At 42.9% G+C, this 16,445-nt stretch overlaps 1 protein-coding gene across 1 annotated transcript in view; it reads left to right on the top strand.

The window, feature by feature from the left end:
- Nucleotides 1-16,445, top strand: part of PSAP (prosaposin) — a 28,993-nt gene that overhangs the window by 3,206 nt on the left and 9,342 nt on the right. The window contains exons 2-6 of the mRNA XM_023527989.1: nucleotides 10,637-10,770; nucleotides 12,529-12,603; nucleotides 13,092-13,217; nucleotides 14,290-14,490; nucleotides 14,897-15,111. Coding sequence (XP_023383757.1) covers nucleotides 10,637-10,770; nucleotides 12,529-12,603; nucleotides 13,092-13,217; nucleotides 14,290-14,490; nucleotides 14,897-15,111 — 751 coding nt within the window. The remainder of the gene's footprint in view (nucleotides 1-10,636; nucleotides 10,771-12,528; nucleotides 12,604-13,091; nucleotides 13,218-14,289; nucleotides 14,491-14,896; nucleotides 15,112-16,445) is intronic.

Genomic DNA, 16,445 nt, shown 5'->3' with positions numbered 1-16,445 from the left:
AGTGGCTGCAAACACAGATGAAGATTCACTCACTTGCCCGCTGCTCACTTCCTGCTGTGCGGCCCAGTTCCTAACAGACCACAGACCGGTACTGGTGTGGCCTGGGGCTTGGGGACCCCTGCTTTAGAGGATATACCTAGGAACAGAATTGTTGAGTTGTGGAGCGTACATATTTTCTCCTTGACTGGAAATTGCTGAATTATTTTCTAAAATGATTTTGGCAATTAATTTTTCTACAATATATGTATTTTTATTTGTATCATTAACATTTAATGTCAAACTTTAAATTTTGCCGGTTTGATAAAGGGTAAAGTTTTCATTTGCGTTTCATTTCTCCTTTTATTTATACTTGGAGGTCATTTCATGCTAATCCAAATAGATCTGTGCTACTACCTTTTCAAAAAAACTTTTTAAATTTTGGAATAATTTTAGATGTACAGAAAAGTTATAAAATACAGTGAGTTCCTGTATACCTTTAACCCAGCTTTGCCTTCTCTTCACACCTTCTATAACCACTGTACATTTGTCAGAAGAAAGAAATTAACATCAGGACAATACTGTTAACGAGACTGTAAGCTTTATTTGGATTTTACCAATTTTCTCACTAATCTCATGTTTCTGTTCCAGGATCCAATCCAGATTACCACATTGCACTTATTGTCATATTTTCTTAATCTCTGCCTACCTCTCAGCTGTTTAAAACATAGCTGCAGAGTATTTTATTGTATGGATGTGTCAGTTTAGTTAGCCCTATTGATGGACATCTGTGTTTCAGAAAAAGTGAAGTGAATTCTAATGATACTTTTAAATTTTAAAATTGAATTCTGGCCATATTTGGGTAGATCCTGCTTTTATAAAGAAATAATTTACTTGAGTGGACACTTCATAAATAAGATTGAAGGAGATACTATAGAAAGTTCTTTTTGTTAGTCTTAGTGATGTCAGTTATTACAATAAAAAAAATTCTTTAGCAGTTGCAAGGGATTCTGTCCCACATGTGTAAGCATTGATACCAGCGGGTCACGTGGCTTCCTGTTTCAGTAGATTAGAACCTAAAGTTTGTCCTGCAAGGTCACATATCATCTGGCCCTTGGCTGCCTCTCAGAGCTCTTCTCCCTTTCCTTCTGTCAGGTCAGGGCTGATCCCTGGTACCTTATTGTTGCTCAGAACCTTTGCAATTTGTGTTCCACCTGCTGGGGCATCTTCCTCCCGAGATAACCCATGAGCTTTACTCCCTCCATTCAAGTTTGCTCAGCTGTTGCTTTATCAGAATTCTCCATGGCTCTTTCTGCAGTGGCCATGGCCACCCTGCCCTGGTCTAGCTCTTCTTTCACTTTGTTTCATTTTTCTTCATAGCACTCACCACTACTTGATATTATATGGTATATTTATTTGCTGTCTTGATCCCTTGCTGTATCTGCAGCATGTACACCAGTGCTTGGCACATAGTAGGAGCTCAGCATCGCTGAGTGGTGGTGTAAGGTGTAGCCAAATAGACGTCAACTCAGGAAGTGCTGGTGACACTTAAATGTTAATAGTGCGAAATCTTTATCACAAATAAAGCATTTTCTTTTATTTATTGAAATTTAAAGAAATATTTTTAGGAGTTGACAAATCAAAGGTGACTTTGGGCTCATGTGAAGTGTTGATCTTTATAATAGTTTGTGTTCAGGGTAGAAGGACCCTTACCAAAAACTGTGGGAGAGGGTTTTATGTGGTGGTAGGGACACAGGAATCTAACATGACTTAGATACCCCTGGTGGCTCTGATTTGAGATAAATCTGAAAAGGGAACCAGCTATAAATTGAGGAAGTTGTTTTTCCTCCTTTTGCTTCCAGAAGTTGGTTGTTCATAAATGTTTACCTCAGTGATTCTCAAACGTTTTGAGAAATAAGGATCTCAAGATCCGTGTATTGACGGACCTCAAAGCTTTTTTTGTGTGTGGGGGTTGTATCTTATGATACTTACCATCTTATAAATTAAGCTGACAAAAATTTTAGAAACGGTGATAAACGCATTACATTTAACATATACTTTTAATAAAAAATAACTCCCTAAAACACAGGCCCACCAGGCCTGCAGCTCCCTCCTTTACCACAGCCATCATGATAGCTAACACAGAGTTTATTGTGTACCCAGCACTGTTCTAAGTGGTTTTTGCTTAGCATTGATTTAATGTTCACAACAGCCTTCTGAGGTGAGAGCAACTAAATCAGAATGCCGGGGGCATTCTAATATCCTGCCCTAGTTTATGCCACGGTCTGAATTTAGAGTTTGGCATTTCAAATGAAGGCAGTATTCCTATTAAGTATTAACTAAAGTAAGTCAAAAGTGACTGACTTTATAGTAGTAGACACATACATACCTAAAACTTTAATAAATAATCACATGGGACAATTCCAGAACACTGAATTTTCTTAGTGGGATTTGCATGAAATATTTTTGTAACATATTACTGTCTTCTACAAGTGTGCAGAGACCACCCAGCCAGTAAGCGGGGCTGGGGTAGGGCCCATGCCCGCTTCTGGCTCACTGCATCGACTTAAGCAGCACCCTGGGCTGGGTCTAGAACCATGCAGATGTGCCTTTCACTGCTGCCTGTACCTGTTCACCTGACTGGGCCCTGAGCAATCCTGCCAGGCCTGGGTTCACTTCTTCAAGGCCCACTTGTGGCATAATCTTACCTAAGGTGATTTAAGTTCATCTCTGATCATCACCCGATAGGTTGACATTTTGGAAGAAATTTGCTAGCAGGAATTTATATTGGACTAGAGTACTCTCGAATAACTAGATAGGAATTTCTCTTCCCAAAATTAATTATGCTATCTTGCATTGCTCTTGTACAATCTAAGAAGGTTGCGTTCTTGTCCCTCAGTTATTGTACAAGGTAACTTGCCTGAGACCTCTACAGCCTTCTCCATGTAGATTGATTTCTTGTTCTGGAATGATCTGGCTTGTGAGGAAAATTAAAAAGCAAGGCAGTAATAGGAGAGGAGAAGCAGGGAAGAAAGAACCTTTGTCTTAAATAACAAATAATAGCTTATCTGGGCCAGAGGTGATGGGCCGTCAGCCTTATGAGCTTGAGAGCTTTATTGCCATGGATTTCTTTTGTGATAAGAGGAATGTTAGAACCTTACTTTCTCCAGATTAAGGCAGGCTGCCTCTCAGGGTATGCAGTTCTGAATGATTAAATGGGCAGAGTTTTTTTCTGCTCTGCAGAATGTTTTCCAAAAGCAGGGTCCTGTAAAGAAGAGACAAGTGTTCTCTGCCATAGAAGCTACTTGTGACACCAGCTATGATCAAGTAGTTTTGAGTGTGTTGCGTTATCTCCTGCTCTTAGGGGATCTAAGTGCTGGAATTCTTCTGAGAAATGTCTGAATGCAAGGGAATTAAGGTAGATGCTGCCCCTCCTGGGGTTATCCTCTAATGGTTTCTTAGCAACCTGCCTGTTGCCATGGTGATACATTTCCAGGCAGCAGATCCACTGCCCTGTGGAATGTTTGCTCTGATTGTCAGTGGTAGGCGGCTTCATGCAGTTTCTGTTATCCTTTTATTGGTAGCTCGACTTGAACAGTATTTAGCATATGCTACCTAAAATATTTAAAAGGAAAACATGTTATATGGCTAAAATAATAAGACTGATTGTTTTAAGAATTAAGAGAATAAGATACACCTTCTTATTCTCTAATATTCTGCCCTAGTTTATGCCACGGAAATGTCCCTTTCATTCTGAGGTTGCTTTTCAAAATCTTTGGTAATTACATTGTGTACACAGGCTTTTAAATATCCTATCCTCAAATGGAGGGTAAGCCTTAGTAAAGGCTTGTTATTTGGAGACTGTTCTGGTGAAAGACGTAGGTGACTAAGCTAGTATTTACTTAGGCTTAATTTTGCCTGTAGACAACAGATACCTGGAATAGTAGTGGCTTAAATATGATGGAACTGTTCCTATCTAACATAGGAAGTTCAGGAGTCAGGCAGTTCAGGGCTAGTATGGTGGTCCTGCGTCCAGAACTCTCACTCTTCTAGCTCGATGTTCTGGATCCTTGAGATCTAGCCTCTTTTTTCATGGTCCAGCATGAGTGCTAAAGGTCCAGCCATCACACCTCTCTCTAAAGATGATAACCTCTACTAATATCCCATCAGCTAGCATGTGGTTTCCTGGCCAGACCCTGCTAGAAAAGAGACTGGGAAATATTTTTAATCTTGGCAGCCATGTGTGCAGCTAAAAGTCTATAGTTCTGTTCCTCTGAAAGAAGTGAAGAATGGACATAGGGAACAACTTACGGTCTCTGCCACATTGGGTAATAATCGTTCCCTGAGACAGGTTGGAAGATTTCACTTTTTTTTTTTTTTCTCTTATTGTAAAGGTAACATGGGAAAAACTGAATTATGCTAAAGTATAAAAATTAGAATGAGAACTCCTCTCTTTGGCCAACCTCCTCTTCAAGTCCACCATTAACAATTAAGTGTACAGATAACTCAGTTTTGTAGGTACTGGGCATTCTCAGTGCTTTCTCTATTTTCTCATTAATCTTCACAGAATTTCTGAAAAGGGGGCACTCTTATTTTCTGTATTTTGCAGATATCTGCGGTGTAAGTGAGATGTATGGATCTCAGCTTTAGCAAGCAGCAAAGCAAGGGTTTTCAGTCAGGTCTGTCTGCACCCAACACTCAGGGCAGTAATTTTGTTGCCATATTGTTTCCTCACCCTTCCAGTAAAGGAGAGACTTTGAGGGGGCTCTTCTAAAAGGTAGGTTCCAAAAATAATTTGAACTATGACAGTTTTATTGAGATAGGAGGAAAATCAGCCCATAGCTTCACTTTCATGAATTACTGCAGGCGTTTCTCCTGTCTCACTTTTGGTGCCTTGCTGGGCAGCACTCCGTGTTCATTCGGGGGTTCTTGTTTAGCAGCCAGGTTACAGTGTCGACACGTGGCTCGTGACAGTGTGGCTTGTGACTCCTGGGTCTTGAATTTAGTAACCAACAACTTCTGAGGTTTTTGGGATACAGCCCTCCGGTTCTTTAAGCTGCCAGTTGATTACTTGATTAAGTGTAAAGCAAACAAATAGAAGAGCCTTGATTTAGCTGTTTGTGGAGCATATGTTCTGGGCAAGATAGTGGATCAGAGAAAGGCCCTGTTGCTACTACAATGATGGCGATGATGGTAATGCATTCATTGGATTGCTACAGAATGCCAACATTGCACCATATTTTACAAATATTGGTTAATTCCTACACACTCTTAGGAGTGAGTACAAGTAATAGGCCATTTTGCAGAATCGAAGTCGGAAGTCTCAAGGTCACATGACTAGAAGTGGTGGAGCGATGATCTGAACCCTTAACTGTGATTTCAGAGCAGCCTACTAGGGCAGTTGAGATACGTGGATAAATTAAAATACCAGAGAGATGATGGTAAGGGCATAATGGTTGAGAGATGTAGTATTCTGGCACTTGAAAATGCCTAATTTTGTCATCTTGATTCTCACAACCATCCAGTGACATTAATGGCTTCATCTTCACTTTACAGATGAAAAACAAACTCAGAAAGACAGTCAATTGCTTAAGGTCGTTTGGATAGGACTTGGAGGCAGTTCATATTTTCAGTATATCACGTTTCAGAAACATTTAATTCAGATGGTGGGTAAATTGCCTTAGAAGGCTCACTTTAAACTCAAGGTTTTGTTCCTTTTCACAAGAAGTCATCATAAGAGGACCTAAAACACACTTGGTTCTAAGAACTCTCCCTCCCTCTCAGGCTCACTGAGGTTTTTGTCTAGCATCTAGAGCTGCCACAAAGCCCACGGCTGGTCTAGCTTGTGGCAGCCATTCTCAATACAGTAAAATTCCATTACAATCTATTTTTGATAAGTGACCTACATGTAGAATGGTTTAGAGCATGTCTGTTTTCTTCTAGGGCTGGGGAGTAAAAAGGGAACAGAGCACCCACCCTTTTCCTAAGAAAATAACATTGAAGTCTTAAAAAAAAAAAGGCCTATTATCTTAGTAAAATGAAACTCACCTGTAGAGTTCAGAGTCTCTGAAATGGTAAGTTCTCTAATTTCAGCCTGTCAGAGTTTTGTCATTGAGGGCTCAAATGCCATCCCTTGAATTAAGAAGTGTAGTGCTTGATTCACCCTGGTAGTGTTCATTTCTTAATATGACATATTTAATCAGAACTCTCCAGGGGGTCAGGCAGACATTCTAAGAACTTTCTTAGAGTTCAGCATATTACCTCAGAGAAGGAAGTTGATATTTGGGGGCAGATTGTGGGAGGATGAGAATAGAGATGAAAGCTTTGCTGGGAACATGTTTTGAGAAATAACTCATCAGAAAGTGGTTTAGGGTGATTTTTATATATTATGTATAAATGCTGAAAATGTCCTTTGCCTCATTGTGAGAATGAAGACTTGTAGCCCCTAAGAGGTCTTCTGGCCCCACTTACCACTCTGGATCTCTCTTACACAGAATTCTTCAGAGGTTGGGCATTTTGTTTTGCTTAGTTGCTTCCACTGTTAGAGAGCAATTCACTTAATGAGGGAAGCCATTTCCTTTTTATATTCCTGTGGATGTTAAATGTGTTCCTTTACCTTGAGCCATGCTCATTGCTCTGAGGTCTGGGATAACATGGAAGGTGTCTTTCACCTATGAAGTTGACTGCACATCCCCTGATCATTCCCTCTCTCAGATAAATGCCTCCAGTCTTCTAGGGGACTCAGGAATACCCTCACCTTTCCAACCTGCTGTGCTTGTCACTGGCTAACAGGAAGCAAAGCACCGAGATGTGTTCTGCCCTTCATGTGGCCTGTGCCCTGCCCTCTACTCAGGCTGCTCAGGCAGCTGCAGCTTCTGACCACCACTTCCATTCCTGTGCTGGTTGCTCTTGCTGTTTCATTTTCTTTTAGCCTAAGAGACTTCACATTTCAGTTTAACCCAGTGAGTTTTATTTTCTTAGCTATCTTGCTCTTTCAGAATCTTTCTGTTAGCTTCTCTTTCAGCCCTGCTGCCTCTGCTTCTTGCTTGGACATTTTGGAATGAACTCTCCATGCCAGTTTGGTACCCCATCACCTGAATCTCCCACCTAATTTTCAGTCCTTCTGCCACATAATGTCACATCATGCCTGGGTTATGAAGATACTTGCATGAGCTGTTGCTCACAGGATGGACTCATCATCTGGGGATGAGCTTGCCAGGTGATGACTTTCCCGGTGTGCATGAGGTCTGTCTGTACAGCTCGACGCCTGCCACCTTCCTTTGCCCTACTCCTGAAAAGACAAAGGGGAATTCTTCCCCTTTGACAAAGAGAACTGCTGTGTCATAGAATGTTTCGGAATTCCCCCATGCCCTCTCCACTTAGCCAGTCTCTGATATCTCCATCTTTCAGGTGCCAGTTTAAACTTCATTTCGAAGAAGCCACCTCTAGCTCCCCCTAATCAGTCATTTTCTTTGCTGCCCCCGGGGCATGTGGGGCCCTGCATTTCTATTAACACATCACCATTTACTTTGTTGTATGTCATCTGTTCACATTGATCTTCAATCTGAGGGCACTCAGCTTGACCCAGTCAATGGAGTTGGTAATCCTGCCTTTATTTTAGTTGTTTTCCCACTGCCGTGGAGAAAAATCACGCTTGCCGCTAGGGCTTTCAGCCCACACACAGTTGGGGTCTCTGGACAGGTATCATGGTTCCTGAGAGCCCTCTAAAATGGTATGAGGATTTTGTGTATAAATACATTTTCTGGAGAAAGGATTCTTGTCTCCACATGTTCTGACCCATTGTTTGATTCCCTCTCAGGAGATTAGCTTCTGAAATAAGCACCTGAACCTCTCAGCAAGTATCACCCAGGTATCACCCAGGCTTGTGTTTCAGCCTCACATTACCAATCTTGAGGACACGCAGTTGTTTCTTAGTACATATCTGGTCATATAAGGAAATCACATCTGTATACCACAGACTGTTATATAAATTTGGCTTTAGGTCAGAGGTAAATGGGGATGTCTTGCTAAGAACTGAATTTCTAGGAGCCGGGACTTGAGTTTTATTTCTCGGTGTCCATAAAATCTGTTTCGGGCTTGACTTGGATGACCTTATAGGTCTACGAGATTGGCTACCATGCATACCTTTTACCTCTAGTTCTGAGGTGGGAGCTTGCCTTGCTTAACTGGGAAATGACCTTTGGTTTGTTAGCTGGGCCAATCTCAGATAAAAGGGGCTACCCAGGATGATTTTTAGTCCAGAATAACTTGGCCAGAACAAATAACAAAGTCATTATTGCAAATGATTACTGTTTCAAGTTCCTAGGTGGAGGAAATAAGCTACAAAGTATTCTTGCTGCTTGGGCCTATGATGTTGCAGTTGTGCTCCCTAAAGTTTGGTCATTTGTAGCCAGTTCCTGGCTGGGAAGGTTGGAGAAAATCCCTAGATCAAAGTTCTACTTGACTGAGTATTTCTAAGAATGGAGAATGGCCATCAGGCCATGTGCAGAGGACTGCTCACTGACTGCTTTTGTCTGCTGATGTCCATTCTGTTTCTGGCTTCCCTGTGTATCACTGTGTGTTTCTTTGTCTAAAGACTTATTTTGTAGTTTCCTGTTCATTATTTGGGCTCTTTCCTAATTTGGTCGTAGAATCAGGCAGTGTAGCTTAGTGGGTGCTTTTCAGGAGTCCTGGGGGACCAGTGCCTGGGAGGAGCATGGGAGTTCTTGGTGGGAGCTGCCAGGTCTAGGGCTCCCATTTGCGTTGTCTCTGTGACCCCCATACTCCCCAGAGCACTTACTCTAGTGACTCAACTTCTATTTTCCTACCTCCCCAGCCCTACAGCTGAGGGCCGACCCTAGCCTAGCTTGGCTATATTACTGGTTAACTAAGCTTTTGTGGGCCAGTTGGGGCGCTAGTATTGTTTTGAATCTGGCACATGTTTTCCCATGGAAACTAGAATCTAAACCGACAGCTTTTGGAATGTGGCTGGTTTGGCTGAGTTTATGAACTGGTTGTGATGGGGATTTTGGCTCCAGGGGGACAGAAAAGGCTGTTATGTGGACAGCAGATTAATAATTTATTTGCTGGTGTCTGAAGGGTGTGGATAGTCTGGCCTGAGTCTTTTTGGGGACCTGTGACTTAGTCTTTTCATCAATAGTTTGTGGACTGGTAGCTTTGGTTGAACAGCTAGTAACAATAGCATTTCATTTCCTTCCCTGTTCTGAAAGGCGAGCACCTAACCACCTGCATATGTATACTGTGTGTGCGTGGGTGCATGTTTGTTACATGTCTATAGAATTACCGTGCCCTCTTTTGGCTTACACGTTGAAGCAACATGCAGCATTACTCCTGAGGTTCTAAATCTATTTCTTAGTGGCTGTGGGGTTTTCTTCTCAGACTTTGGCCTATTTACAATAGAAGTTGGTTTAGCCACTGTGCTATTTGCTGGAGTATGCCCCCTGTGCAGTTGTCCATCTCGTATAGCCTGATGTAATAAACCTGTTGTTTCCGCTTGAGGATTTTTCAGTTCCCAAATCAAGGACACCATAGACCTATTTTAAGAAATATAGGAACTCTTAAGGTAATTTATAAAATATTTTAAAAAAATTATACGCACAGAACATAGCACTGTGAGTTAAATAATTCAGCTAACCACCTGCTTTGTTCTTTTCTGATTTTTGTACAACTCCTTTATAATTTCATATTCTTGAATTTTTTTCTATTTGTTATACATTATCTTTATAAGTGTATTTAACAGCTACATAATATTTTAGTAAGAATATCATTAGTTTTTCCCTCTTTTTGGCTATTCAGGTTGCATCTACTGGTTTTTAGATCAGCCTTATAAGAATGCATCTTATACTACAAATTTGTCACTATTCAGTGGCAAGGCTTTTTTGTGTGGCTGATTTAACTTAGAACACATGGCAGCTGCTTTAAGCTGCATTTCTTTCGTCCCAGGTAACGCTGAACCTTGTTTTTTCCTAATCCTATGTCTGTGCACGTGACCTCTGCCTGAGTTCTTTCATCATTACCACCGAAGATGAGATGCATTGAATCTGGTTTTGAGTGGACACATGTTTACTTCATGATATCAAAGTGGATTATGTGTTCTTGTTTTTTCGCTGGTAAACTTGTCGATGTGCAAAAACTCACATAATTAGGTTTATAAAAGAGCTCATCTATTAGAATGTTAAGAATCATTGTTCTGTGTAAGGAGGATATGAATCTTGGTGTTTTCCCCTACAGATTAAAAAAAAACTGGCTAATTTTCTTTTTACCTGTAGAAGTTAAAATCTGTATTTTTATAGAAGTCAGTCTCTTTTCCTGTGATTTCTTTCATTACATCATGGAATTTTTGAAAGGTTATAAAGGTTAAAAGGCCTGATACTCCCTGATACTGTTTAACAATAGTTTGAGAGGAAAAAAGTAAACCAGATAAATTAGTCCCTTCCAGCCCCATGTCTTATATGACAACACAGCTTCTTGTCTGGATGCCTTGCCTCTGTGTGGTTTGTGTATCATACACACTGGATGAGGGGCCAAGCCAGAGTATCCAGCTAAATGCCAGGGCTAGCCCTTAACCCTGGGTAAACAAGTGAGGTGGACTTGGTATGTGGGAAATGAGCCACCTCCTCACACTGTTTTTGCCTTTTAGCTCTAGCCAGCCCTGTCCTAGGCCTAGAAGAATGCACCAGAGGCTCAGCAGTGTGGTGCCAGAATGTGAAGACAGCGGCCGATTGTGGGGCTGTGAAGCACTGCCTGCAGACTGTCTGGAACAAGCCAACAGTGGTGAGTGCCATTAGTTCTGAACTCGAGATCCCTTCATGGTGTCTGTAACTTCCACCATTTACAAAGCACTTTCTCTTGCCTCATCTCGTTTGCTCCTCATGGTAACCCTTCGAGGGAGGCAGGCCCGTTGGTGAGTGTACCCATTTTACCAGAGGAAATGGAGTTTGGAGAACCCAAGGTCTCCCAGTCTCTTGGTGACAGAGATAGGATGAGGTCCTCCCATGCCCTCTGCTGTGTGTTCCATGCTGCCCTCCAGGCCTCTGCAGATCTCAGCTCTCCACTCCAGATCAGGGACCAGCAGGTTCGCAGCTCCCATTCCCAGGACTGGGCACATCATTCACTCAAAAAGTTGATGTTAAGCTTTTCAAATCATTCCCCCCTTTTCGATGTTTTCTCTCCCTCTTTCTGCCTGTTTTGGATCATTGATTTAGACCCTAGAACTTTCGCAGTTATTTAAAATTTTATTTCCAGTTATAACCAAAGTGGAAAAGATATCACTGATTTTTCATCTAAACAATGTTAAATATAACATTAACGTGGGGCCGTTAACACTCATGGGGAATACTCTAAGACGACAAACCTCAGGTGTATCATGACCTGAACCCTCTTAGGAGACACCCGAGCTTTGCTGGCTGCACCAGCCAGCAGCAGAAGATACTCTTGGCTTGCTCTGGGATGTGCTGCATCCTGTGTACAGGCCTGGTTTGACTGAGTGGAGTTCAGGTTCTAAAACTTGTGAGTGGCTATTAGTAGTCCTTTAGTAAGAAGAATAATTAATTAAATAACACTGCTCTTTTAGAAATATTTTCCGAATTTATGGGACAGCCACCCTCTGAGCCACACTTACTTGCAGATTTGGTTTCTAATTTACTTCTGATCTTGTTTTTAATACTGTTTCTTTCTGAGTTGAATGTTTATTAGGTGAGGACTTTAGAACTTTGTCTCTTGATAGGATTATGCCCATGTGCATTATTAGCTTGACCAGGTCCAAAGTTTCAAATTGGTTTCTCTCAAGGCAGCTAAGTTCACAGGTGTTTTTCAATCTTACCCAGACATGTTAGTTTTTTCTTCATGGGTCGAAATTCAGTTGACATCAAGAAGGGAGCTCCCCAAGAGCTTTGAGAACCAACTGGATTTTCCATGGCTCTGGCCCATGTGGGGCCCTGGATATCCAGTTTATCAGAAGACTGGTGTCATGTCTATAAGCTTTGGCATGGTGACATGTGGCCGCCACTTGAACATAGCACTAGTGCAAGGTAGGTGGAGTGCCAGCGTGAGTACACAGAAGTGCCAGAGTCTGGCTGGGGCTTGTTTCCCTGCCCCACCCCCTTTAACTCTGTGATAATGATATTGGTCCCGGGTGATGTTGCATTGCATTACTGATTTTCTCTGATTTCTGCTGCTCTGATTTTCACCTTTCTGAGCCTGTTTCCTCACAGAGCTTTCGTGAGCATTAATATGAAATTTGGCCTGTATTATGTGCAGTAAGGTGCTAAGGGGTAAAGGGCGCAAGAAAAGGGTGTCTGTCCACAGAAGCACAGACTATTTTGGTCAGTCGCATCTAATCCTTCCCCTGTGGCATCCCAGTGCTCCTCTGTTAGGTTGGGGAACCAGGATGCGCCGGTGTGTCAGACATGGCCACAGTCATATCCCTGGTTAGATAAAATAGGAAACAGGTCAAGGGAATTTTCAGCTGTGCATGGTGTGAGTTATGTCCTACAAATACAGATCTCTCTCCCTCATGTTCTTTCCTTTTAGAAATCTCTTCCCTGCGACGTATGTAAAGATGTTATCACCGCAGCTGGCAACATGTTGAAAGACAATGCCACTGAGGTGAGTCATCACGATTACGTATGACTGTGAGTGGTGGCCACGTGGCCACGCGCATCAGGTCCTTAAAAGAGCTGTGACCTGGGGATCTAACAAGGAAGCCAGGTAGGAAATAATTTAGGCGTCATACTGTTTCTGTTACAAAATTGTTTTTCTTCCCATCCTTTAAAGCCATTCTTAGCCACAAGCCATACAAAACCAGGCTGTGGGCCCTAGCTTGCTCTCCCCACCCCAGGTGTTACATGTCTAAGGTTGACTGAGGTTTTGTATCACATTATGTTAACCTTTAGGTACGTTTGGCTGTTTGTTCCCGCTTGGGATTCCCTGTGCCTGTGAGACTGCAAATGAGAGGGTCTGCTCTTTGCCTCACTGGTCTGACAGAGCCATGGCACCTACTTGCCCGCTTCCAATTTTTTTTGCCCTGAGGGCCTCTTGCTTTCAGCCCATTTGTAGAGAAGTGCTGATCTGACCCTTGCCTGTGTTCTCTCTAGCAAGAGATCCTCGTGTACTTGGAGAAGACCTGTGACTGGCTTCCAAAGCCGAATTTGTCTGCCTTATGCAAGGAGATCGTGGATTCCTACCTCCCAGTCATCCTGGACCTAATTAAAGGACAAATGGTACATGGTGGAGAATAGATCTTCCTTCAGTGCACTCATGGGGCCCAGGGGAGGTACCAGACCAGATTAGAGTGATGAAAATGGAAAGTCCATTCATAGATTTAGGTTTTCTCAACAGCTCTTACTACAGTTCTAACATCCAAAATGGCTTTGGCATGGCAGGACCCTCTGCTGTAACTTTCAAGGGTTGAGGAGGGTACAAGAAATGGAAACTTGTAGAATTACTGAAGGAATGTAAACTGGCATAACACTTATAGGTGCTGATTTGATAATTAGATCTTTAACTGTCCTTTTGAGTAAGCCGTTTATTTTGTTTCTGTGATTTTATCCTGAGGAGTAAGTCAGGGAATGTACTTGTGGGTTCAGCTACAAGAATGCTCAACTTTCAGTTAATAAGTATCTGTTCTGCATAAACCATGTCCCAGAGGTTGTGTTTTCAGCAATGAACAACGGCCAGGTTTGTGAAATTTGGAAAGATCTTAAGAAAGAATAGGTGCTTAAAAAACTGAGAGAGTCACTGTTCCAAGATGGGACCAAGGTTTTGGTGAGGAAGATGGGGCTCGCATCTTGCAAGGCCTTTTAGGCCATGTTTAAGTATTATGAGTGCAGCGAGAAGTCCTTGGAGAGCTTCAAGGAGAGGAATGCCATGATCATGCATACGTTTCTAAGGGTTTGGTCTAGGTCATACCTATCGGGATTTGCAGGAGGGAAAGCTGGCAGGACAGGTGTGAGATGTGCTGGGGACAGGGGAGATGGACAGATGCACATTCCGTTTTAGAGGATAAGTGGGCTGGACTTGCTGATGGTGGGAGGGGATGTGCAGGAGAGGGAGGAGTTAGGAATGTGTTCTGGGTTTCTGGCTTGACCCGCAGGGAGAATGGTGGTGGAGCCATTTGCTGAAATGGAGATGGAGGGGGAGAGGGTTGGCTGGTTTAGTTTGAGATGCCGTGAGCTGGATATGCATACACGAGTCAAGCTAAAAGATAAGGTAGGAGACTGATTCAAAGGCACCAGGTGGCCTGTTTTGTTTTCCTCTGGAGAGGATTTCCAGTTGGACTTCTTTCCCCACCAGAGCCATCCCGGGGAGGTCTGCTCTGCTCTCAATCTCTGTGAGTCTCTTCAGAAGCACCTGGCAGAGCTGAATCACCAGAAACAGCTTGAGTCAAATAAGATCCCGGAACTGGACGTGGCTGAGGTTGTGGCTCCCTTCATGGCCAACATCCCCCTCCTCCTCTACCCTCAGGATGGCCCCCGCAGCGAGCCCCAGCCTAAGGTAAGGCAGTGCGTAAGCTTGGCCACTGGGCTCCATTTTTGGTTGGATTAAATATGAGATATGAAGGCAGCAGTGTGTCTGTGGTTCTTAAACTGGGGGCATTTACACCAGCCAGCCTTCAAATAGTTTCTAAAGAACCCAGATATTTAAATTAAATTAAAAGACTAGGATTTTAAAAATATGCAAAGATTTCCCCCCTTTTCTCTTTTTACTAAAATCAATGCCCAATTGATTTTAAAACTGTCGAGATTTTAGAGCCTGTGAAAACACATTAGGAACTGTTCAGGGAGTCACCCCCTAGTGCTGTGGTTGTGAGCATGTGAGGAACTTTTCCTAGGAATTTGAATCCTCTTAGTTATTAGAGGTGTATGCAGTGTTTACAGCTAACCGCCCCTTGTCGCTGTAGGCTGGTGGGGACGTTTGCCAGGACTGCATTCAGATGGTGACTGACATCCAGACTGCCGTAAGGACCAACTCCACCTTTGTCGAGGCCTTGGTGGAACATGCCAGGGAGCAGTGTGACCGCTTGGGGCCTGGCATAGCTGACATGGTAAGCCTTGTCTCTTCATGGGCTCTGGAGACAGGAGTCGGGAACCAAGAGAACTTCACTTCTGGGATACTGTTTTAAGTTCTAACCTAAGAGCTTTGAGGAAGAGATTGTTCAAACTCCCATTTCCTTTAAACTAAAAAGCAGCCACAATAGGTGGTAGGCATTTAAATACTTTGTGAGTTAATTGCATTTGTATATGTAACAAAACTCTTGCTATAAAAGAGTGGAAGGAGACCACTTTCGTGAGGATTTCTTTTTCTCCCAGTAACCTTGTATATAGGAAACAACACTAGAACCACTTACACTCCATTTTTAGAAGCCTCACTGTTGTATATTCATAATTCTAAGTGTGCTCTCCCCACAGCCAGCAGGGTTGTCATCCATGAGAAGCCATGCAGGCTGGCTTGCAGGAGGTTCACCTGGGATGCCTTCCTTACCTTGGTGGATGCAGCGGCTCAGAAACTTACTTTGTTAGCCTCTTAGGGGGAGCTTCATTATTTGGACTCTATTCACACTAACCACACTCATGAGATTGGTGTGTAAAACCAAAATGCCAGTTTAGTGCCTGACAAGCGAAAAGCCCCTGCTAGACTAGATGTAGAGAAGCTGGTTGTAATGACTCCATGGGTCTGGGATTTAGAGCAGCCTTTCTAGATGGGAATGGCTGGCTCTGGGGGTCAAGAGTTCTTCTCTGTCGACTTACTCTCTTGAAAGCTTGAGACTCTTAGCCTCATTGAAGTATCGTTGCATATTGCTATGTTAATCGGCTTCTCCAATTTAACCCTCTTGGAGGGCGGTTGTATTACCTTTTGTTTTCTCACTGTGTAGGCACTCCAATAATTACCAGAACTATTCTCTGAGGGTTTACAGCAGGGGTCCGCAACCCTGGGCCTCAGACCAGTAATTACTAGAACTATTCTCTGAGGGTCTACAGCAGGGGTCCCCAACCCTGGGCCTCGGACTGCTAGCTACTGGTCAGTGACTTGGTAGGAACCAGGCTGCATGCACAGCAGGAGGTGAGCTGCGAACTGGTGAAGCTTCATCTGTATTTGCAGCCACTCCTCAGCGCTAGTATCACTGCCTCAGCTCCACCTCAGATCATCAGACATTAGATTCTCATAGAAGCACCAGTCTCTGGTACCAAAAAGGTTGGGAACTGCTGATCTACAGGAAATACCTAGATGTGTATGACAATAGGCAGGTTGATCTACTGGATTTAAACTTAATAATTCTGTTCAAGAATGTGTGCATGGATTTGAAAAGTAATCTTTGATTCCTAGCAGCATTCTTTATAGCCACACTCACTCTAAATTGCCACTGAATAAGTTTGCTGGATGACCTTGGGGCAAGTTTGGGCCATAAAAGGCGATTGGAGGACTTTAAGGGCCTTTGGAAAACATTTTCA

This window comes from Pteropus vampyrus, unplaced genomic scaffold (genome assembly GCF_000151845.1).
Source record: "Pteropus vampyrus isolate Shadow unplaced genomic scaffold, Pvam_2.0 Scaffold20, whole genome shotgun sequence".
Lineage (NCBI taxonomy): Eukaryota > Metazoa > Chordata > Mammalia > Chiroptera > Pteropodidae > Pteropus > Pteropus vampyrus.
Note: the sequence above shows the minus strand (reverse complement) of the source record. Positions and strands in the feature narration are given on the sequence as shown.